General features: G+C 39.4%; 1 protein-coding gene across 1 annotated transcript; it reads left to right on the forward strand.

Moving 5' to 3' along the window:
• The first annotated feature begins 527 nt into the window (after positions 1-527).
• dkk2 (dickkopf WNT signaling pathway inhibitor 2) lies at positions 528-22562 on the forward strand. The gene is made up of 4 exons (XM_060926461.1): positions 528-969; positions 11406-11568; positions 14332-14460; positions 18566-22562. Exons 1-4 carry the CDS (start codon positions 712-714, stop codon positions 18814-18816), a joined length of 801 nt encoding a protein of 266 aa, XP_060782444.1. The 5' UTR covers positions 528-711; the 3' UTR covers positions 18817-22562.
• Positions 22563-26202: the final 3640 nt, after the last annotated feature.

A 26202-nucleotide genomic window follows, 5' to 3' on the forward strand; every position in this document is an offset into this window, starting at 1 on the left:
TATATATACACACACAGGTTTTAAAAAACCTTTTATTGCACTCTATATTTTGTTACTGTTTATTCTTGACTCTCTTTCTACCTGTGAGCTGCTGTAACATGTAAATTTTCCCACCGAGGGATGAATAAAGTTTATTATTATTATTATTATTATTATTATTATTATTATTACCTGGTGCAATATTCTATTTCAGTTGAAGTACTATTCTTCTTTAGCTGTGTATATTATGTAGGCTACATAGCCCGTGTTTTTACTTTTTTTGCATATATATATATATACAGGTTTAAAAAAAAATTTTATTGCACTCTATATTTTGTTACTGTTTATTCTTGACTCTTTTTCTACCTCTACATGCGTGTGTGTGTGTGTGTGTGTGTGAGAGAGAGAGAGAGAGAGAGAGAGAGAGAGAGAGAGAGCTGTACATCCTTCTTTTGTCTCATCCTCCCGTCAGTGCTGTAATGGGGGCGGGGGGACAGACAGAGCTATAAAAGCGCGCGGCCTCCATCCCGGAGCCGCAACGGTGTAGACTGGTGCACGCGCACGGATTAACAGAGAGAGAGAGCGCTGATAATTAACTTAATAATATAAAATCACACGTTTTGTTTTGTTTTCTCCTGAGTTGCTTTAAACGGAAATTACTGCACGGATTTTGTTTAATCCGTTCTTTCGAACCCGTCCGTTTTGAAGAGAAGTCTCGTGCGCTCCGGGAGGATGCTGGCGCTGAGCTCGCGCTGCTGTTGCTGCTGCTGCTGCTGGCTGCTCGCGCTGCTGCTGCTGCTGCTGAGCCACGCGGGAGTCAAAGCGGCCAACCACCACCACCACCACAACAACAACAACAACAACAACAACAACTCCATCAAAACGGCGCCGCTCGGAGACGCGCCGACCCCCGACCCCGCCGCCGCAGCGGCCACGCGCCCCGGCAGCGCGCCTCACGCGCCCGCCAAGAAGTCCAACATTCCCGTGCAGGTAAGCCGCGCGCGCGCTGACAACAGGTGCCTTTATTTCCGGATCTCCAAGGCGACGGTCTTAGGGCTGCTTCCTGTAACCTGCACTTACACTCTGAGCACGAGCGCTGTACAGTCTCAGAAAAAAAAGAAAAAAACTGTGTGTGTGTGTGTGTGTACCTTTCACACACTCTTACCTTCACTGTGGAAACATGCATGTAGTGCCAACTTAACAAACAAACAAACAAACCACTACATTAAATATACAAGAGACATCCTTAGTTTCTCAAAGTGCAGTTTCTAAAGGTACACTAGTCCATTCACACAACCCCAATTCAGTACCTTCAGTTCAGTTCTGAATATAGTCAGACTTTTCCATTTTCTTACATGTCACTTGCGTTTAATATTAAAAGACTAAAAGTTCTCTTTACTCCATTCTGGCAAACACAGATACATAATAATGCATTTAAACAAGCAGAGTGAACTGTCTGTTATTACTCAAATTACTATTATAACATAATTAATCAAACTCTACACTTGCAGCATTTTGCAGATGCTCTCAGAGTGGCTTCCAGAAGATATCTGACATGGAAAAAAAAAACAAAAAACAAAACCATATCCTCACGCTAAAACAAATAGATCAGGACCGAAACATATTATCAAGGTACAGGAATTAGGACATCAAAGAGAGCAGGACATTCTTAACCCTTAACAATAATTTTCTTCAATAAGCCGTGTCAATCTAGTGCTTGTTTAAGCGCTTAGTGAACTTTAAAAGTGTTTCTTGTGAATATGCATAAATTAGGCACTTTCCATTCTGTCTCCTCAACCACGGTCATCATCAGAAACCTTTGCACATTACCAGACAAGTATGATTTATTCTTTGTGTTCCTGTACACACAGATAAGTCACTAAATCACATCAGCTGTCCTCGATGTTATCAGTCATGTGCTCATAACATTCCCCAGACTAAACATGTGCCAAAGTGTACACTGACTGACCACAAATCTCTCCCCTTCTTTTTCTTTTTAAACTAAATTTTGTGCACATTTCTGAACACTAGATTTCCAAACAGTTGATAGTTCTGTCGCTTCCGTGGAAAGCTATGCAAAATGTAATATGATGCTAATATCACGTTATGAGACTAATGACCCAAACAGTGGAAGTTTAAAGAGGTTAAAATACACCGAATTTGAGGGTTTTCGTAGGTTATATGACCAATAGACAGTGAAGCCAGGTCTAACAGGGTTATACAGTGCAACTTAAATTATTATAATTGTCATATTAAGCCTTGAGGAATGGAAATAAATGGAAAACTTCCTTCAGAATTGTTGATTTATGAGAACACGCAGTGAAACTCTCATATGGATGTCAATGCATAAATAAATAAATAAATAAATGAAGGATTGGTATGTGCATGCATATTGTAGCTCCATTTTTCACCATCAGTATTTTGATGTGCAAACTTTAACACATGGCATGGTGATTAAACTATAAACTATGAATCAGCCTTATATAGGTGTGAAAAAGTTTTAATTTTAGACTACTATCTGTTTTTCTGTATGTCTAGAATCAAGCACAAGTTGGATTTGGATTTTCTTGCCAGTGTCGTAGTCAAGTCACTAAACCTCGAGTCCGAGTCCAGTCTCGAGTCCCCACTGTTCAAGTCCAAGTCAAATCCAGGTCATTAAAGAAAATTTAATAGCCCCAGAATCGATTTCACTATTGATCTGAGTCTAGTCCAAGAACAAGACTCCAACCGCACCATTTGACGGTGGCTGTTGCTGCCTTTATGTGAAACCATCTCTGCTACTGTGTTGGACTAAGGTTACTGCTCGACTGCCCCATTTTACTTAATAGATTACAGATAAAAAGCTTGTTCATCACTCAGCAAGCCCTGTCCTCTATCAACAGGGCAAATAACATGAGAGAGGGTTAACACTAGCGAGTTCATCGCTCAGCAAGCCCCGCTATCAACAGAGCAATGAACAGCGTGTCACTTCCTTCTCTGGGTGTGGTCTTGCCAAATAACGATTGAAGTTCGAGGTCGTCTCCGTCGTCTCCTTGATAGTTCTACATATGGAACACATAGCAGTGCATTTTTTCCCACTGCACGAGAAATCTAAGCCAAGCGAACAATCCTAGGGGCTTCTCTCCAGGCATTTTAGCACCATTAACGTTAGTTTGTTCCTGAACATGACGTATGAACAGGTGAATGTGCATTCTCTTGCACAAAATTAGCCTAAAAATTAATGTAGACATAATTAGAAATACCAAATTATTATGGCATGTTACAAAAAATAAAGAAAAAAATTAGTCCTCGTCTCCAAGTTACGAGTCCGAATGCAGTTAATGCACAAGTCTGAGTCCGAGTCATCAGTGCTCAAGTCCAAGTCAAGTCACGAGTCCTTAAAATTAGGGCATGAGTTCTGGACTCAAACCTGGTTCTTGCTGTATTATCATTTCATTTCATTAGCAAGTTTAGTAGATATGTAAGAAAATGAGGAAAACCAAACCCTTTCAAAGTCACTCAGAGGTTTGAAATACGTTGGAGAGTTGATTGTGACGCATGTGTGCTGCAAACTCAGAAAAGCAAAAAAAAAAAAAAAATCAAGACTTTTCCTTACATCATGCTTCTCACTTGTGATTCTTTCTAAATTTAACACTCTTGGCACTTTGTTAAAGACTGAGAACATTATATTCATATTCGATAGGAAAGAATCAGATTATTAATAGTTTTATTCAAATCCCAGCTTTTCCTGCTCATAAAACATGATATGAAAAAAAAAAGCTTGAAGTCAGCAGAGTTACATCATAAATCATAATGTTCTGTCACGCCAAGGGAAAAGAAATAAACAGTGATGGGGAATCTATCTTAGTGACGTCTGTCAGGTCAGAAAAAAAAACATACAGTCCGGGCGCTGATCAAGTTGATAAAGTAAGGTCTCTGTCGTTCTCTGTGTGGTGTGTGGTGCTCAACAATCTTCCAGATCCTTACAACTGATCCCGCTGATCCGTTCATCTGATCTGACCACAGCGTGATCCACACAGAGTGCAGCAGCTTGTTGCTGGAGTTACAGATAGACAGTTGGGCAAATGATGACAATTAACAGTGGTGCTGGTGCTTTTTTTTTTGTTCTTTTTTTTTTTCCAGCAAGCAGTCAGTGGCCGGCTTCCAACATGCCCGAAGCGCTCAGCACTGACCCTCTCATCCCATCTAAAATGCTTGTTTATGAGCTGGGTAAATAAAAGATAACAGTGTCGATGTTGGCGGGAGAAAGTGTGGCCTGTGGTTAGCACCAGCTTCATGGCTGGTTCCTTTTTTTTTTTTTGCAAGGAGCCTGAGGCGTATTTATAGACTGCATAAAACTGAAACTGGAGGAAGGTTCGTCTAAATGAAATTCATACATCAGGATGGATTTATTCTGCGGCTTTTCACTTTGTTGCTTTCAGCCCGGTTTGATGTAGTGAACCTTATTAAGGATCTGATGGTGATGCCAGGAAATCAGAAGTGTTAGACTGATGGAAAGCTGGCCCAAGTATTGCAAAAGCAAGTAGAGCACATAGCATACTGGAACTTCATGCAAGCCTCCAATGTATGACAGATGAGGTGTTGAGTGTAGCTTTTATCGCTCTCTGGATAGAGGTGACTCACTGAAGTGTTGGACGAGTTTGAAGTTCGAAGAGTAAATTCACCATCTCGATAGTTTGCTCAGCTCCCTGATAAACGTATCATGGTTTTTATCTGCATTTAGAAAGCCGCTCACCCCCTCAAGGGTTCCAGGTCACTATCATTAAAGGATAAGTGGAGGATTTAAACATAAGCTTACAATAAATGAGCCCCACTTGTTTATGCTAATACACTGCAAATTAGAAGTGGAAGGGAAACGGGCCACCCAGTGTTGTAGGCTAATGCCAAAAGAGAAGCAGTTCATTTGTGTTCTTGTCACATTAGCGGTGTGGGCCAGCAGCAGATATGTTTTAGTTGTATCTTTTGGCACTTTGTTGATGAAGACTTCCTCACTATAAATAATAATGGTATCGGGTATTTCCATTTGCCCTCCCCAAAGACGTATAAATCATAAAAACATCAGTTGAAACTTGGAAGTCGGAGAGTGTTTTGGTGAAAAGAAACCCCCAGTGGGAATTCTGAGAAACCGTGCATGGGTGGGCAGCAGGTTTCTCTTGTTTTTTGTGCTTTTGCCAAAAAACGAGGTACTGGCATGGCCATGGCATGCTTCACTCCTTTAACCGTGAGTGCAGCAGTAGGGATATGGATTCAAGCTGAACTCTGCATGAATATAAGACCTGTTTCTCATCAGCTGCTCAGTTTCCCTTTTTTTTTAACCAGTTCCTTTATTTAATTTGACACGGTGGTTCCATTAACGAGTGGGGGGGACCAGATTGTTTGTTGGATCTGGCTTGTAAAGAGAGGAAACAGGTCTCTGCTGCCCCCTCTGGGGTTAAGTGGCTGTTTAGTGACGCTAACGAGCTGAGAGAGTGAACTAAACCAGCCCGAGGTGTGATGGCTCGTTAGCGCTAGATGGGCTAATCACACCTCTCTCAGTCCTTCGAGCCTGCGAGACGCCACGACCGCTACCACCTGGCTTAAAGCATCTCACAACCTTTATGATATCCAGAGCTTGTGATGTCGAGTGTCCAATTATCCGTGCTCATTAAAACCGTTTGTTTCCTCACTCAGGTTAGCTGCGGCCGTTTCTCATAGGCTGACTACGCCTGTTTATGTAAATCGTGTCAAATGAGTGACAGGCTCACATTCAAAAGTGGCCCTTCAGTGGTTTACACACACATGTTTCATGGTGGAGAGATTAACCTTAAACTTGGGCTTCAAACAGCGAGAGAAAGCACAGGCCGCCTCTATGATCTGGCCCTCGTGGCCTTTGAGGCTGGATAGCATTTGTTTGCTCAGTGACATTGTTTATTTTACTCCGGGAAACCCTCTCAGCTCTGTAACACCATTCATGGTGTCGGGTGTCCATTCTGATTCCTCAAGGTCAGATCCAGAGAGGCCCAGAGGCCCAGCGGTTCACAAACCTTATGTGTGAAACAGCAAACCATTCACAATTGCATGTTCCGCTTCAGAGTTCCTAACAGACCAAAGCTTGTGTCTCGGCTTTGAAACACAATCTCATTCAATTTACTTTATTTACAAACCTTTCTTGGGAGCGTATGATGGAATTATTTAGTCATCAGTACGACTTAGAGATGGTGATTTAGACTGTGCTGAAAGACAACTCAAATCTGTAAAGCCAAAAGCTTAGTGGTTGCCTTTTTTGTGCTGGATGAAGAAATAACAAATCCACCAGGGATGGATATTATGCAGCAATTCAACACTGATATCAAATCCCAGGAGTGATGGGTTTGTGGAAAAGATGAGGGAAAATATCGGAGTTTCAAGCCAAAGACCAAAAAGGGTTGGTTTGTAGAATCCATTCTTCTCACCAGATGCTTTATTCATCTACTATACACTTTCTATAAACTTATCACCTCCATATGCACTCATTCTCTCCAAACCACCAACCTTACATTCTTCACTCTCACAGCTACATACCTTTCCTATTAGTTCCAGAGTAGGTACTGAATAATATACTTTAAGACGAATAAATGAATAATAATGTCACCTTCTATCCTTGGGAAGATAATCTTTAAAAGAAAAAAGTATATACTGTATAAGGGACACGTTCAAGTAGTTAACTGCTTTGGCTTATTATTGAATTATTTATCTTAAGGCACGTTATTCAGTAAGTACGGTGAAACTAATTGAAAAAATACATAGTTACGAGACTGAAAATTGGACTCACCAATGGTGAGTCATAGGTTGATTCAGAAAGATGGAAAAGCATAGGGCGGCATGTCCAGCATTCTGGTAGCACCCATGCTTTTACACCAATCCAGGATCAGCTTTCTTTAAACATTTTTAATTAAATATGGGTTCCTGAGATAAGTTGATTGTTTTCTGATCACAGCATGATGTCTTGAAGTGTTTCAATCCTCTTGTACCAGAATTTGTGAACTTGACAAGTTATGTTTAATGTTGTGGAAAGTCCGCAAAAGAAGTTAGTCCCTCATATTACTTGCGTTAAACAGTCTTTACCTTCTCTCTCTCTCTCTCTCTCTCTAAGTTTATATATATATATATATATATATATATATATATATATATATATATATATATATATACAGTTATCTAATCAGCCAATCCCATCCGTAGCTGCTTATCCTGCCCAACAGCGTCACAGGCAAGCTGGAGCCTATCCCAGCTGACTACGGGCGAAAGGCGGGGTACACCCTGGACAAGTCGCCAGGTCATCACAGGGCTGACACATAGACACAGACAACCATTCACACTCACACCTACAGTCAATTTAGAGCCACCAATTAGCCTAACCTGCATGTCTTTGGACTGTGGGGGAAACTGGGGCACCTGGAGGAAACCCACGCAGACACAGGGAGAACATGCAAACTCCACGCAGAAAGGCCCTCGCCTGCCACTGGGTTCAAACCCAGGACCTTCTTGCTGTGAGGCGACAGTGCCCTCAGCCAATACCTTGATGCATAAAATCACGAAGATAAAAATCAAGAGCTTCAGTTAATATTCACTTCTTCAAACATCAGAATGGGAAAAATTGTGATCTCAAAGTGTGACTTTGAGTATTTCAGAAACTGCTGATCTCCTGGAGTTTTCACACACAACAGTGTCTAGAGTTTACACAGAATGGTGCACAAAACAAAAAAACATTGAGTGAGCGACAGTTCTGTGCGTGGAGACAAACATCTTGTTGATAAGAGAGGTCAATGGAAAATGGACAGAATGGTTCAAGCTGCCAGGAAGGATATAGTAACTAATAACACCTCTTTACAACCGTGGTGAGCAGAAAAGCATCTCAGCATGCAACAGCAGAAGACCACATTGGGTTCCACTCCCGCAGCCAAGAACAGGAATCTTAGAATCAAGAACAAGTTCCTATTAAAGTGGCTGGTGAGTGTATATTTAACAGTTATTCCACAAAATCGAGTCATACATGAGCTGATAGCATATCACCGAGTCCGCTATAAGCCATGTACAACAAGATTCAGCGGAATAACTGTTTTATTCTATCCACATTCACTGGCGTTTGAGAAGCAGAGCATTTTTATTTTTATTCTTTGCAAATTCAATAAATAAGAACTTTACAGAAAACGTCTGACAAATTCATTTCCACGTAGAATGTAAACAAAAATGCGACGTGACAGTAGCAATTTGTGAAATGCTAAAATAATTCTTGAAAAATAAAAAAGATACATTCTTCCCATCAAATACCATATTCCAAATACCAAATTCCATATATTTTTTTGTTGTATTTTTGCCGTTTTTGTTTTCGAGTAGAGTTTTTATTTCGTCCTCAGTTGGTTCAGTAACACGCTCCGCCATTTTGTTTTTCTCTACTCACAGTATATGAGCTGATAGCCTAGTAGTAGAATAGGCAATCAGAGCATGTGATTAGAATAAATGTGGATAGATGTGGATAGAATAAATATAGACATACAGTATATACAGCATGTCATATTACCGAGAAAATATAAAGCACTCTCTACTGAAATGTTACAGCAATGCCCAAGTGTTATAAAGTGACTCGTTCCAGAAATCCTAAATAAACATCTCATCTTAGAGCATTTCACAATATCAACAGTTAGATGCATTAAAAAAAAAATCCATTTATGTTGAGGATCCTCCATAGATGTCCCAGTGTAAGTTGTTACCATAGAAAGATACACGTGTATTAATATAAACCTCTGATTTATTTGCCTTGCAGCTGGAACTAATGTCAGAGCTGCTGTTATCGAAAATTAGGTATCAACATGATATTAACACACACGCCTAAGACCATGCACAGAATAATTAACTGTTAAGAAAACAGAAACGTGCAACTCAAATTTTCATCTCAGAGAAACGGACAGCGTAGCCACAGCAGGGTTCGTCTCAGACTTGGTGTGTATTAGATGATCGATGCTCAGCTGGACTCTGTTACAGAGCAGAGCCTGCAAACACACAGAGACTGTTTACACGTGTCCTCATATTTGTCAGTTGGTCACATGAAAGTTTTAGGAATGTCATGGGTTTCATTAAAATTCAGATCTTATTGATTTTGTGGAAGGCGGTATAACTTAATATGAGCAGAACAGTTCATATGAGTGTAATTTGCACTAAGTTAAGGCACATTAGTCACTCGTGGGACAAAAGTTACAATTCATTGCTGTTTCTTTGCATGGAAATCATGTTCCCGTTGGATGTTCTTGCAGACATTTGCAACAAAAATATATATTTTAAAAAAACCTCCAAAAAAAGTGTTTACAAAAAATGATTATAATGTTTTTTAATGGAAAAAGTGTGTGCCATTTTTTTTGAAGCAGAGGCAGCATTAAGATCATGTTGGACTTGTTTTAAGGAAGAACCTCTCAATCGTTTTTGCTAGTATCTATCTATCTATCTATCTATCTATCTATCTATCTATCTATCTATCTATGGAATATAAATCGAGACTAATCTCCTTTACACGTCCATATAAACTCAATTCATTTCCATTTTATTTGGAAAGCGCTTTGGTTTGGACTGACGTGACTCCATAAGAAATAAAACATGGCAATGAAAGACCAAGTGGAAAACTAGATGAGTGTCGAAAGAAATCTAATGTCAGTTTAAGGCAAAAGAATTCAATAATACAAGTACAAAAATCTCAACTTACATTTAAACCCATCGAGCTGTTTCGAATCTGCATTAGCTTCAGGGATTTTTTTTTCGAATGTCATAGAGGATCACGATTCAGTTCCTCGACCGTGTCGCCGCTCTGAGCGGAGAATTCAATAGCAAATATTGATTTCTTGGCAGACATATTCGTGATAGGCTTTGGACGAAATTAAAGGCAGGTCCCAGGGCACATATGGCTTAATTGCTGTGCTGAGCTTTAAAGTTCAATGTGTGTGATTTATAAACATGTTGAAATGTTTAAATCAAATGAAATAAATATTGGGGCAAGATTTTAGAGGAATGACAGCATGAGATATGAGATTAGATTACAGTTCCAAATAGGTCATCATACAATACACTCTCACACACACACACACTTACATTGACTTTGCTGCTCATTTATTCTTTTGCCTTGTTTGCCTTGATCATCTCAGTACAGCAAACACATTAATCCTTGTTATGTGAGCAGATTAAAGATTAATAAAACAAACTGGAATGCGCATGTAAGCCATCATGCCTCTTATGTGCATCACTGAATATCATGTTACATTACATCCATCTCCAAGTACGTCCATAATATAATAAAACATTTCTTAAGCATTTGTTAAGCATTCTCACAAATGGTCACTTGCTTTTATTATAAGAGACTGGATTTTTTTTTGTAAGATTTATTTTTATTGGATTGAAAACATTAAAAGCATTTCTAGACAAAATACTGGGTCTGTTTTAAATATAAGTACCATACACTCTGTTAACAATTTTTTTTTTTTTTTAAATTGGTTACCTTCTGGAGTGAATATTTAGTCGTATACTTGGGCGGTACAGGGGTGTAGTGGTTAGCACTGTTGCCTCACAGCAAGAAGGTTCTGGGTTTGAGCCCAGTGGCTGACGGGGGCCTTTCTGTGTGGAGTTTGCATGTTCTCCCAGTGTCTGTGTGGGTTTCCTCCGGGTGCTCCGGTTTCCCCCACAGTCCAAAGACATGCAGGTTAGGTTAATTGGTGGCTCTAAATTGAACATAGGTGTGAATGTGAGTGTGAATGGCTGTTTGTCTCTATGTGTCAGCCCTGCGATGATCTGGAAACTTGTCCAGGGTGTACCCCGTCTCTCGCACATAGTCAGCTGGGATAGGCTCCAGCTTGCCCGCGACCCTGCACAGGATAAGTGGTTACGGATAATGCATGGATGGATGGATAAAAATATACTTGGCAATTGATTATCATGATCGGAGACCTGATGTCCTAGATTTGGCTCAGGTGAAAATATTTAACTTATAACGTCTGGTTAGGATTAGAAATGTTTCCCTTCATGTTACGGCGACGTCTGGAAGTTTTGTTTGAAGTTTCTTCAAGAAAGCGTACACAGGTATGAAATTTCACACCAGTATAAATGGATCTCTCGTGTGTGAAATGTTAATTTCTTGAATTTGTTATATAGTCTCTGTATAATTATGAAGACTAGACCAGCTGTAATGTCTCTCTGCCCTTCTGTGTGGTTGTGTGTGTGTGTGCTGAGTTGAAGTGATAAAAATCATTCCATACTAAACCAAGGTAAAGCCAGGCAAGCTAGGAATTTTTCTTAGCTTTCCTAAAATGTAAAAAAGTTCATACAAGTGTGTGTTTTTCAGCGATTTGGCTTCAGAGTATTTTAGTAAGCAGAAGTGAAGCAGATGTGAACGATGAGGTGTGAGAGTTGATTGGTCTCTCTGTCTCTAGGTGTACGGCAGTGAGAAGCAGTGCAGCAGCGATAAGGACTGTGCAGTCAGTAGTTACTGTCACAGCTCGCAGCACGCTTCGTCACGATGCGTCAACTGCCGCCGGAGGAAGAAGCGATGCCACAGAGATGCCATGTGCTGCCCTGGAAACCGCTGCAGCAACTGTATGTATCATATATCAGCTCATCCTGAAGCTGTTCCACTTTCTTGTGCATATTATAGACTACAGTCTGTCTGAGTTTAAGGATTTAAGATTAGATTTGTGCACTTAGTGAGTCCACAAACTCTGCATTCACACTAGCAAGGCAACAAATCAGTCGTGTTGTATAGTGTTTGCCTCTTGCTACTGTTGTCACTTGTAGGCATGGCCTGTTCAGTGTTTTGTTTTGGGGGTTTTTCAGTTCCAGTGAGAAACTGTCGTAGCCACTGAGAGGTGAAGTAAATAACAATGATTATCTGATTATAATGGTACCTGTCAAGGGGTGGGATATTTTAGGTAGCAGCAAGAGAACAGTCAGTTCTTGAAGTTGATGTGTTGGAAGCAGGAAAAATGGGCCAGTGTAAGGATCTGAGCAACTTTGACAAGGGCCACATTGTGATGTCTAGTTGACTGGGTCTGAGCATCTCCAAAATGGCACATCTTGTGGGGTGTTCCCGGTATGCAGTGGTTAGTACCTATCAAAAGTGGTCCAAGGAAGGACAACCGGTGAACTGGCGACAGGGTCCTGGGTGTCGAAGGCTCACTGATTCGCATGGAGCATGAAGACTAGCCCATATGGTCCAATCCCACAGAAGAGCTACTGTAGCACAATGCTGGCTAAAACAGAAAGGTGTCAGTATTAACTTTTTCAGCAGTTTGTGCTACAGTAGCTCTTCTGTGGGATTGGGCCTTCGTGCCCCATGCGACTCAGTGAGCCTTCGACACCCATGACCTTGTTGCAGGTTCACCGGTTGTCCTTCCTTGGACTACTTTTGGTAGGTACTAACCACTGCATACCGGGAACACCCCACAAGATGTGCCATTTTGGAGATGCTCAGACCCAGTCATCTAGCCATCACAATTTGGCCTTTGTCAAAGTCACTCAGATCCTTACACTTGCCCATTTTTCCTGCTTCCAATGTGCCATTATAATGCGATAATCAATGTTATTCACTTCACCTCTCAGTGGTCATACATATATCCATCCATCCATCCATTCTCTGTAGCCGCTTATCCTGTCCTACAGGGTCGCAGGCAAGCTGGAGCCTATTCCAGCTGACTATAGGCGAGAGGCGGGGTACACCCTGGACAAGTCACCAGGTCATCGCAGGGCTGACATATAGACACAGACAACCATTCACGCTCACATTCACACCTACGGTCAATTTAGAGCGTCATATACAGTGTATATATATATATATATATATATATATATATATATATATATATATATATATATATATATAAACTTCTAAAGCTAACGAGCTTAAGAATAAATCAAAGTATTCAATTACAGTGTGAAAATTGTCATTTTCTCTCTTCTTTGAAAATTACTCTCTTCTAAGATTTATTTTTTCTTCATAATATCCATATACACATTTAATGAGAGGTCATATGCTGTATATGACAGGATGACATCGTGTCAAGTTGAAATATCTTGACCACAGTCAAATTAACTATTATAAAATTCCATTAAACCAAATATAAGATTATTAAACCCATTTCTAAACATTTTGGAAAAATTTCAAGCTTGAAATTCTTTTGGCAGATCATTTTGCTCATATTAAGCATGGATTTTTGAAAACGAAGCAATAATCAATTAAAGTAAGAATCAGTATTTCTCAAAGTCAAGGATGGATATTTGGTAGGATGATTTCTTCCAAGTCAGGCAGGTGTGTGTCACTGAAACGGTCCAGCTTTGTACGTACGCATAGGACTGTGGGTGCTTTAAGAACACAATGGATACAAAGATGCATCATTGAAAATTCTCCGAACAAAGGATTCGGTCCTTGGTAGGATCTGAAGTCTGTTGGCAGGATTCGATGATGTGGCATCCTTGAACTGCAGCCGTTAAGGATCCTTTCTTGACATTGAAAAACACACAATGACTAGAAATAGGTTTATTAATATTAAATTCGAGTTGGTTTTTGGTTATCTTATAATCAGAAATAATGAATGCGATATTTCAATATATTCAAGGTATTTCCACTTGCTAAGCTGGTATATTTTTGCCAGGGGAAACCACAGTTGCAGGTTTTGCATGCATGAGAGTAGATTTTGCATGCGAAGAGTCAATGGGAAATAATTGCAGGAAAGAAGTAAAGTTGTGAGCGGAAAACTGAAGAAACCACACACACGCCAAAGAGTCGGTCTGGGGAATTATTTGAGCCGGTTGTTTGAATTTGTCGCTTTACCACGTTGTGCCTATCTGAATTCAAATGTCTTTCACTGACACGTACTGTCACTTTGTCTTTTGCTAGTGTGAACGTACTGTAGGGTTAGAAGGTGCTACATCCATACCATATATGAAGAATACCATTCAATCTGCATGTATTATATGGAGTTTTCAACATTGGTAGCATGTAAACATGATTTTAAAAATGTTATGTTTCTTGCTTTATGAGTTTAATTTAGCTAAGTGCGACTGGATGGCCAGACATTAGACATTGTTGCTTTAATCATAAATGTATACTGTATATGCAGCAGTTAACAAATTACTTTTACTGAAGGAAAACATTTTGTAGTTTTTAAGTTTTTGTATTATGTAGTATGAAGCTACTTCATGTTACATTATTATTATTATTGTTGTTGTTGTTGTCGTCATTTACATTTATATTTACATTAATATATCTCCAGGTAACTCATCATGAATATTTCCAGGTAACGCATACTGAATATTTGCATGCTGCCAGTCACACTGATGCCACATTTCTCTTCTCATGTTTAGTTATCTGCGTCCCGTTCCCCGAGAACCTCATGACCCATCACATTGCACCTGTAAAAGAGCACAAAAAGCTAAGCAAAGACAAGGCCTGGAAGAAGAGTGGAAAAGTCCAGACCAAGGTCTCTCTCAAAGGTGTGGGAATTCATATCGAAATCTTTTTTATGTCTGTGGAGCTCAGAAACCAGTTGGGAGAGTTCAGCATATTTCTGTGCATTTAGTGCATGTGACCTCAGTTCATGCCACTGATTGTTTGTGGAGAGGGAGCGCCAGACTGTGAATACAAACATAATTGCCTGTTGCTCGTAAATGAACCGAACCCTGATCATTCGGCACAGCTGGAAGCATGCACCTAACTGCAATCCACACTGATCTTCCTACTCCTTTTTTAGATAATTGATGGATAAATAAAACGATGTGCAGTTAATAATTAGTAGCAGTGACAAAATATTTTGACATTTAATCCTATTACAGGAGATTCGAAATAAATTAGCATAAGGTATTAATTTTAAAATTGGTTCTGAAATTGAAATAACCTCAAAGCATACCATTAAGCAATTAAATACCGTTCTATTTATTATTAGGTCTTGCAAAATTAGATGGCTTGCTTGCAGAAGGAAATTAGCTGGCTTCTTTAAACACTGAGCACAGAGAATAGGATTTATATAACCTGTTTTTGCAGGATGTGGTTGTTGTACGGTTCAGCCAAAAACAAAACAAACAAAAAAAAATTCCACAGTCTTTGGTTTTGTTCTGGCACTGATACCAATCGGGTTGCATGTTTAATCGGCAGGCCAATATATTGCACAAAAATCTCACATAACACAGTAACATAGATCAATAAATATGCTATGCTAACTATCTCACTGAAAGAGTGATCGAAATCACCGTGACGAGCAGCCGGATTGAATTGGTTAATAAATCAGGAAGACTTTTGCTGTGATTGTATGGGGTGCCATATCTCTCTCTTTATAGACAGACCTTCTAAAGTAATTTGAAATTCAGTGTAACAACCAGAGCTCTGGATGTGTTTAAACTCCTGAAGGAGGAAGCCAAAACAATGTAATGGTCTCATTTTCCTCCGTTCCCTCTGGACAATTTGGATTTGCAGTACTTCCTCGGCAGAATTGCTTGATTGTTTACAGTGGGGGTTATTATAGCAAGCATGCTGATTTGCTAGGGGGGTGTACAATACCTGCAGGCTCCACAAATATTGTAATTCAGTACGGATAATGTAATAAGTCCATGGATTTGTGCTGTGCCATGTAATCTACGTGTTGGACTTTATTGTCCATGGAATATGCAGTGTTTGTTCCTTAAAATTCAAACCATGTAAATGTTCCCTCAGAGGTACAACACTGGCTTTTACGATACAATTATTCAAGCTTTAGGATCCAACCGTACTTGAGTGTTGAGTATGTACTCATTTTCCACTACCTTTTACTACTTTTACCACTTTCTTAGAAAACCAGGAATTTTCCACATTGGTTCTACGTAGATCTTTTCCAAACAAAAGAACTCAATAGGGTGTTAAACCTTTTTTTTTCAAGAATGTAGGAAAGTTCTCATCTCATCTCATTATCTGGAGCCGCTTTATCCTGTTCTACAGGGTCGCAGGCAAGCTGGAGCCTATCCCAGCTGACTACGGGCGAAAGGCGGGGTACACCCTGGACAAGTCGCCAGGTCATCACAGGGCTGACACATAGACACAGACAACCATTCACACTCACATTCACACCTACGGTCAATTTAGAGTCACCAGTTAACTTAACCTGCATGTCTTTGGACTGTGCGGGAAACCGGAGCACCCGGAGGAAACCCACGCGGACACGGGGAGAACATGCAAACTCCACACAGAAAGGCCCTCGCCGGCCACGGGGCTCGAACCCGGACCTTCTTGCTGTGAGGTGACAGTGCTAACCACTACACCACCGTGCCACCCCTGTAGGAAAGTTTACTAAGGTTAATTCAATGCTATGTATTTTGTACCTTGTACCATGACCTACACTCTTGGGAGTGGCGGGATTGGGGTTGAGGGGGTTGTCTTAGGGGTTCCTCAAGGGTTCTTTGGATGGATGATGATTCTGGCTTTCTAAATGGGTTCTACTTAGGCTATCAATTCTACAACTATCAGAATTCTATATTAAACTATCCATTAACTAGACAAATATCCAAAAACCTGTTGGTTTTTCCCAAAAGTTCAAGCAAATAAAGTGATATGTAAAATGTCATATCATTGAGGTACTTTAAATTAGCTTTCCCATATGCTTAAAAAAAGGATTTCATCTAACACCCTGAGGGATTCTTTGAGTTGTAAAGCTTCTATGTCAAAGTCAAAGTCCCTCCCAGGCCAGGACCTGGTCTTCCCAGGCAGTCTCCTGTCCCAGTACTAACCAGGCCCTTAAGGTGCACCGGGCAACGCCGATCTCCATTTCCATAGACCTCAGCCTCTCGCCTATTACGTAGATAGGGTTACGGTGGGGGGCTGGTCCTCTGGTAATCACAAGAGTTTGACTCCCTACTTGCATCTGTATTGTAGCGTACCTCACCAGATGGCAGCAGGTACCATTTTTATGATGGTCTTTGGTATGACCCAACTGCAAGTAGAACCCACAATCTCCCAGTCAAGAGGCGGACTCGCTAACCACTAGGCCAGCTTGCGGAAGAAAGCGTCTATGTCAGACCCTACAAAAAGGGTTGCTGGATTGAGTTGCACTAGTTAGAAAGCTAGAACCAATTAATCATCCAAAGAAAACCAGGATCAAGGTTGAAGGATCAAGAAGAACAATTTAAAAAAGATAGAACTATTAACCATTCCAAAGAACCCTTGAAGAACCATTGTTTCCAAAGAGTGTAAGTAAAGTAACGAACAAAATAAATACATACCATTCTTCTACATTCTTGGAAAAAAGGTTTAATCTAGTATCCCAATTGGTTTTTGGATTGTATAGGTTATGAAGAACCTGTTTAGTAATAAATATCAATTACCTATACAGAAACCCCCTTAAGAACCCCTTTTTCTAAAACTACAGATCTGTAAAGAGATAAACCAGTAAGTTCCTTTAAGTTTGCTTTGCCAACCCTTGGAACAAAAGGTTTCATCTAGCACCCTGAAGGATTCTTTGGTTTGTAAAGGTTTTATGTAGGGCCGAGGCTTGTTGCTTTAAGTAGAAGTTCTCTAATAAGCTAGAATCAGTATATCTCATTTACCTAGATTAACTTTAGTTACCTTCCCAACACTCTTAGGGGGAAAAAAGTTGCATCTAGCACCACACTGTACTCTCTTACCCCTTTTCCACCAACAGGGAATGAGTTTCGTTCTGGTTCGTGGAACAAATTTTGAACCGTTCAGAGCATGTCAACCAAAAATAAATTGATTTGGAAACTGAAAAGTTGGTTCCCAGCTGGAACAAAAATATATCTGGTTTTTCCAGCACAAACTATGATGACATCAGTGGGTGTATCATTAGGTTGGAGAGGAAGCAGAGTGCAGCAATGGAGAATGGAATGGAAAAGCATATACCTTCAGATAAAATGGAATGAAAACAATTATCTGCAACAATAGAACAAAAGCTTGCAGGTAATCAATGCGCTTCACTATCTTGCTACTACTGTTTACTCCCATTGTGCAACACCTTCCGTTCATGACGCGTCCTTGATTACAACGGTTCTCCTCAAAACTGGTGAAAATATGGGCTGATTCACTACCTGGCACCAAGGTTCAACAAATCCTGAACAGAACCGGTTCAAGAACCCATTCCTTCTTGATTGAAAAGGGGTAACAGTGTTTTAAAGGCTTTGTATAGAAGCTTACAACAGAGGGTTGTTGGTTCAAGTAATCCTCAGAACGCTAGAACCATTAACTATTTGAAGAACCCTGGAGGACTGTAGGTAATTAAAGATACCAGTGCCACTGAGGTCATTTTAGTACAACTAAATATGATTGAAAAAAGAAGGTTTAATCTAACAATCTTTGGGTTGTAAAGGATCTAGATAAGTACCTTTTATAGGAATCTGCATCTATTTACACTATTCCAAAGTCTCCTTAGGTTAGTTAGCTTTCCCTAACTCTAAGAAGGTTCCATCTCACACATTGAGTTGTGGCAAAATAAAATGCTTCCTAACCAAGCATTCCATTGATATGGTGTCATTTTTACTGGATTGTTTCAATGTTTCACTGTAGTACAAAATGACAAAAATAAAATGTTGAACTGGGTTCATCCCCATGGTTTGTGCATAGGTCATGAGGGCGACCCTTGCCTGCGTTCCTCAGACTGTTCGGAGGGTTACTGCTGTGCCCGCCACTTCTGGACCAAGATCTGCAAGCCGGTACTGCGCCAAGGTGAAGTGTGCACCAAACAACGCAAGAAAGGCTCGCACAACTTGGAGATCTTTCAGCGCTGCGACTGTGCCAAAGGCCTGGCGTGCAAAGTGTGGAAGGACGCCACGTCCTACTCCAGGTCCAGACTGCACATGTGCCAGCGGACCTGAGAGGAGCAAGGGAGCGGTGGGGAAACGAGGGAACTGCACCGGAAGGCCCTTTGTTCCCTCCAGGGAGCGAGGTGGAGAGGAATCCCTCTGCCCAGGACTCAGAAATATGTGAAGGGGAATCACGGATAAGCGAGAGGAGATTACAGTGAGACAGAGATTAATCTGGGCCAGTGTGTGTGTGTGTGTGTGTGTGTGTTTGTGGGTTTGCAATGGATGATTGATGTTCACTGTTGATGATTGAGGTACATGATAAGATAGAGCTTTGGATCGTTTTTACCAAGCATCTTTTCATGATTGTTTTTTGCTGCACATGTTTTGAAGAGATTTATTTGAAAGCCATAGCCGTAACAACATGTAATGAGGTCATGAAATAATTTCGCTGTCTGTAGGAATTTAGGTTTGACAGTGATTTTGAAAACAAGACAGAGTTATCCAGTGATGAGATGCATACAGATTTCATACGCATTCCACCAGGCTTCAGGATAATCTATCAGAAATAACCACTATGTTCCATGAATTCCACAAAAAAAAAAAATCTTTTACTGCTCTGTAACACACTCAAGTATATAACCACATGTTTATGTCTGTTAGGTCTACCACATCTCATTTCAAGCTTGTTACTTTTTATAAGCACTCATATTGTATATTGTGAAAAAAAAAATAGCGCACTGTCACTTAGTCTCAGCATCATTTGAATTTGCAGAAGGGTACCATGCCTCAGAGCTGCTTTACTGATTTAGGGCTGTATTCAGTGTTGGTGATTAAAGTCCACAAATTATGTCGGGGAGAAATACAGTACTGTGCAAAAGTCTTGGGCACATGTAAAGAAATGCTGTCGACAAAAAATGGCGTATTTGTTGCAACATTAAAAAAAATACTATAAACAGTAAGCCATAATAAAGGAAACAAAGTCTATATTTGGTGTGAGACGATCCTTTGCTTTTAAAAAAAAGTCTCAGGTACAATGATTACAGTTTTATGCGGAAATGAGCTGTAGGTTTTACTGAGCATCTTACAGAACCAGAAATGGTTCTTCTGGACACTTTGTCACACTCGCTTCTTCATTTTGCACCAAAACCCAGCAGTCTTCATTATGATTTCTTTTTTTAATCTGAAAAGTGCTCTCTTATGTAATATGCTGCTCAGATACAACCTTTTTCTTCTGTAACATTTAATTTTGTGCTGGAAAACAAACGTTTGGACTCTAAAATGTTTTTGTACTGATTCGATAATGTAGAAGTCATAAAATAGAAATCTATAACAAAGATTGTATGAAAGAAAAAAAAAACACAGGGTGCCGAAGACTTTTGCACAGTACTGTATGTAAGCTTATAAAATAGCACTTGATCCAGCACAATCTATTCTGTTATTTTACTTCTTAATTATTTATATCGTGCTTATTGACAACTTAATGCCAGGAAGTCATCATAATGTGTGCACATGATATTGGTTATTTTATCATGCTATTTTGATTTGTTTAATAAAATTAATAAATAATGACAATGTTTTTGTTAATTCTATACACTCTCCTGGAAAGAAAACTTGTCCACGGTTTGAAGAATAAGCTGACCAGGCATTCATCTGCTACACTTCCAGCTTACTTTAAGTTAATTAATTACTTTGTACTTAAATACAGTACCAGTCAAAAGTTTGTACACCCCTACTCATTCATAGGTTTTTCTGTATTTTGACCATTTTCTACATTGTAGAACAATACTGAAGACATCAAAACTATGAAATAACATCTGGAACATATATGGAATTATGTGGTAAACAAAAAAAGTGTTAAAAAAACAAAAGATGCTTGATATTTTAGATTCTTCAACATATCCAGCGTTTACCTTGATGCCGCTTTGTACACTATTGGCATTATCTTAACCAGCTTCATGAGGACGTTACCTGGAATGCTTTTCAATTAACAGGTGCCTCATCAAAAGTTAATCTGTGGATGAGTTTCTTGCCTTCTTAATGTGTTTTGAGAACAAACAGTAAATAGTAAATAATAAAAATACAGTAAATAGCCCTATTCCACAACTGCAGTAATCCATACATATTATGTCAAGAACCAAACAACTAAGTAAAGAGAAATGACATCCATCATTACTTTAAGACATGAAGTGACTATTAATTAATAAAGATAAAGAAAAAAAACATTGATTTAGAAGTTGTGTCCAAACTTTTGACTGGTACTATATATGAAATAAACAATGTATCTTTATGATACAATGAATGAATGACCTAATTAATAGTAGTGTCAATTTTATGTATCTAATATTTACAGCCCAAAACGTACATTTCAGCACAACATATTGTGGTTACATCAAACTGGTGCTGGATTTAATCGTGCTCCAAACTTGACGTGAGATCATGCAAGAAAATTGGGTTCAGAAAGAGTGCGACTGAGACACGCCTTCTGAATTGCGCTAAAGTTCAGAATTATATCTGGATGCACAATTTCTGTATGAAAGCCTCACTGGACACGCTGAACACAACTCTGAATACAGCCATTAGTGAACAGTGGCATGGGTTACAGTTTACATGGTTTCAACTAAAGAGCAAATTGAGGATACGGTAAACTGAGGGTTCCTGTCCTGCAAAACAAAGCGCAGTTCTCTGAAACTGTTTATTTTTTCCTCCTCTTTTTTCACAGAATGTCATTAATAACTAAAATATGCATTGAGAATCCAAGAAATAGGCACTGCTGTTGGTTTTACAGATGTTGCCTATTTGTACAAGGAAGGATCTTATGATCGTAAGTCTGTTTTCACTCGGCAACATCCGTTCCCATCAAGAACACATGAAACATTACGATTAATGACAACACCTTCTAAATATCAATCCAGAATCTCCGAGCGAATACAGGATTACAGGAACGGGCTCAGATTACAGATCTAGTCTTATGACGCCGGACATACTGTATGGGTCAAGGAGAAAATATGGCTACAGTATCACAGAGTGATCAAGGAAGAGAAAATGAAATGCCTTCATTATTAAAGCACATAGATAACCATGTGAATAACATAACATCATTAACTTCTTATTCATGCACACTTTTGACAGATTCGCTTTAGGATTCTAACCACTTGTTTACAGCTTACAACTTTCGTGTATAGGTCATTTTAAAGAATCTGTAGATTCACAGCAATGCCTTATCTTATGATTGTGAATTTTAGAATAAATAACTGTAGCCAATAATATTCATTATAATTACAAATTGTCTATTTTGTGGATTTTTTTAATATTGTATTTTCCTGTCAGTTAATAATAAAGAAGTAATAAGCTCTTATTGTAAATAACAAGGAAACTGAAATGAAATGTATTTAAAAGCAATTGTATATCATGTACATATGATGATGGGAAGTATGCAGGCTGTGTGTTTGGTACGGAGCCTTGATTAAAAGCAGCAGTTGAATCTAAAGCTGCTATTATACGAGAGTTTTAGCGTGCATTGAAGTGCAGAAAGCCTATTTTACAGCTTCGGTTTTGTCTACACAGTTGCATTTTTAAAATATATTAAGGTCTCCATAGAGAATTATGACTATTAAATTATTTTTCAGAACGCCTTGAAATGTTTTGTTCAAATCACCTTTCATGAGTCCAGATTGTCCATTTGTTTTCTACACTTGTTCCTGAAAACAAAAGAAAACACAACAAAAATGATATTGAAATTTGGTGCCCTATTTTCTCCTCCCTCCAGGGTGTATTTACAATGTTTAAATGATTAAAGAATGTATTTTGTATTACAAGCCTGGCTGATAATTTCTGAATTTGCATTGAAATTGTGCTTTTAAAAGGTCAAATGCCTCATATATTTATTAAAAGAAATTAATTAAAAATCATAGTTACAAATAATATTACAAATTACATTATAATAATAACATTACAAATAATAGCTTGTATTTGTGAAATAATAGCTCAGTGTACTACTTCATCAGAGCATAGAAATGAAAATGTGGAAAGAGCTGAAAAACTCTTTCACACATATAAACTAGATTTGTAAATTGACAATGTGTTCAATTTACTCAAACTCATCACTTGGTATTTATTAGATGAAGGCACTATATATACTACATATATAACAATATATATAGTTTAGCATAGCATGTATAATTTTTGACTGCTTTCTATAGTAATACAGGAGACACCTGAGAAGTTCACATTTTTGGGTTTTTATCCCCCTCTGGCTGAAAGGCCTGTAGGGGGATTATGTTGTGGTAATGTCTGTCCGTCCGTCCATCCGTCCCAGGAAGGGTCCTTACATTCTGAAATCAACTACTCTCACAATTTTTGGAGGAATTTCACAAAACTTGACAGGATTCTTTGGTATATATGTTGGTAATACGCATATTGTAATTTAATTAAATTCAGTCACATTTTACCAGAGTTACAGCCCTTGATTAACAACCTTGTATTTTCACAATTTCATGAAGGTGTGCTCGCCTTCTGACATCAACGCCTCTCACAATTCTTGGACGAATTTCTCGAAGCTTGGCAAAAGGCCTTGTTATATGAGAGTAATACACATATTGCGATTTAATTTCGTTTGAGAAAATTTTCCCAGAGTTTTGACCCTTGATTAAATAACTTGTACTTTGACAATTTCATGAGGGTGTACGTTCTTCTGAAATCAACTCCTCTCACAATTTATAGAGGAATTTCACCAAACTTGGCAAAAGGCTTTGTTATATGAGTTATATACATATTGAAATTTCGTTTAATTTGGGCAAATTTTACCAGAGTTATGCCCATGATTATGAGCAAACTTGTACTTTGGCAATTTCATCAAGGTGTGCTTGCTTTCTGAAATCAACTTCCCTCACAATTTTTATCCCCCACTGGCTGAAAGGCCCGAAGGGGGATTATGTCGTGGCGATGTCTGTCCGTCTGTCCCGGGAAGGGTACTCACCTTCTGAAATCAGCTCCTCTCACAATTTTTGAAGGAACTTCACAAAACTTGACAGGATTTTTTGTTATATGTTGGTAATACACATATTACAATTTCGTTCATTTCAGTCATATTTTACCAGAGTTATGGTCTAGTTGCCTGTGGGGGAAATTGTGCCCTCAGAGCACTCGTTTAGATAAAGCAGTAATCAGACTAAACACATAGAATTTGTTCAGCAAAAAACAGTTCACAGAATGGGAAAGGACATGGCATGTGTAAGATGCATATTTGCTTCTGGTAGGGGAAAATTTTGCTATACACTGACTATCAAGGTGAACTTTGACCTGTGAATTCATGAGCTTCAGGCTTGTGCACCAATAGAAAACAATGGAGGAACTGCTTATTACATCACCCTCACTGTTTTCTTACTGTTGCTTGGTAAAAATGCCATCTCTTAAACCAATATGTGGGAGGGCATTTGTGGCAAAAATTATTTTTTTCTCTCTCTCTCCCTCTCTCTCTGCCTCTGTAAATTTATCATTATAATTTATATAATTTATAATTTATGCATGTACTGGGGCTGCATAGTGGTGTAGTGGTTAGCACTGTCGCCTCACAGCAAGAAGGTTCTGGGTTCGAGCCCAGCGGCCAGCAAGGGCCTTTCTGTGTGGTTTGCATGTTCTCCCTGTGTCTGCGTGGGTTTCCTCCGGGTGTTCCGGTTTCCCCCACAGTTCAAAGACATGCAGGTTAGGCTAATTGGTGGCTCTAAATTGACCGTAGGTGTGAATGTGAGTGTGAATGGTTGTTTGTCTCTGTGTCAGCCCTGTGATAACCTGGCGACTTGTCCAGGGTGTACCCCGCCTCTCACCCATAGTCAGCTGGGATAGGCTCCAGCTTGCCTGTGACCCTGTACAGGATAAATGGTTATTGATAATGGATGGACAGATGGATTTATGTAGTGTGTACACTACCATTCAAAAGTTTGGGGTCACTTTGAAATTTCTTTATTTTTGAAAGAAAAGCACCGTTCTTTTCAATGAAGCTCACTTTAAACAAATCAGAAATACACTCTATACATTGCTAATGTGGTAAATGACTATTCTAGCTAAATTCTACTAAATGTCTGGTTTTTGGTGCAATATCTACATAGGTGTATAGAGGCCCATTTCCAGCAACTATCACTCCAGTGTTCTAATGGTACAATGTGTTTGCTCATTGCCTCAGAAGGCTAATAGGTGATTAGAAAACCCTTGTACAATCATGTTAGCACAGCTGAAAACAGTTTAGCTCTTTAGAAAAGCTATAAAACCGACCTTCCTTTGAGTAGATTGAGTTTCTGGAGCATGACATTTGTGGGGTCGATTAAATGCTCAAAATGGCCAGAAAAATGTCTTGACTATATTTTCTATTCATTTTACAACTTATGGTGGTAAATAAAAGTGTGACTTTTCATGGAAAACACAAAATTGTCTGGGTGACCCCAAACTTTTGAACGGTAGTGTATATATATAATATATATATTATATATTATATATACACATTCTACAGAGGCACCATCAAGAACATCCTGACCAGCTGCATCACCGTGTGGTAGGGCGCCTGCACCGTGTCCTGCTGCAAGACTCTGCAGCGCACCGTGAGAGCAGCTGAGAGGATCATTGGTGTCTCTCTCCCTTCTCTTATGGAAATCTATAACTCCCGCCTCACCCGCAAAGCCATCAGGATTGCAGGTGACCCCACCCACCCATCTCACAGCCTCTTCAGCCTGCTGCCGTCGGGGAGGAGACTGCGGAGTCTCCGGGCCAAAACCAGCAGGCTCAAGAACAGTTTCTTTCACCAGGCAGTCAGGAGGCTCAACTCCCTCCCTGTTCTGAATAAATATTTAAAAAGACCCAAATGAGCCAGTCTTTTGAACGGCTCTTTTCAAAGAACGGATCACAAAGATGCGGATCCCATCAAAATGCCATAAATCCCATCTCTACTATCGCGCCCTGCCCGCGCTGGTTCTTTGAGGGGGGAGGAGGGCAGAGGACTCTGGCTGTGCGGGGCGTGGCTAGCTGCTATCGGTTTTCTAAGCAAAGTCTCTGTTCCAAGTTCCTGGCAGTTTCAAAAGCTTATGAAAAACCTACATCATGTCACAGAGCGTTAATCTCGCGATAAAAAAATTATCGCCGTTAAAATTGAGTCAAGTTAACGCGTTAATAACGTGACATTTTTGACAGCACTAATATATATATATATATATATATATATATATATATATATATACACTCTCAACATTCATTCACACACTGAACTCAGGGACTGCACATTTCACTTTACCTCGCTCATTTGCACTATGCCGCACTACCTCACCTAAACAGCTATTAGTTTATTGTTTATACTGCTTATTTCATGTTTGCCTGCTATACCTCAAGTGCCCTTGACTGTTTATTTGCTCCAATTTATGTGTGTGTGTGTGTGTGTGTGTGTGTGTGTGTGTGTGTATATAAGCGCAGTAT

This window comes from Neoarius graeffei, chromosome 7 (assembly GCF_027579695.1).
Source record: "Neoarius graeffei isolate fNeoGra1 chromosome 7, fNeoGra1.pri, whole genome shotgun sequence".
Taxonomy (NCBI): Eukaryota; Metazoa; Chordata; class Actinopteri; order Siluriformes; family Ariidae; genus Neoarius; species Neoarius graeffei.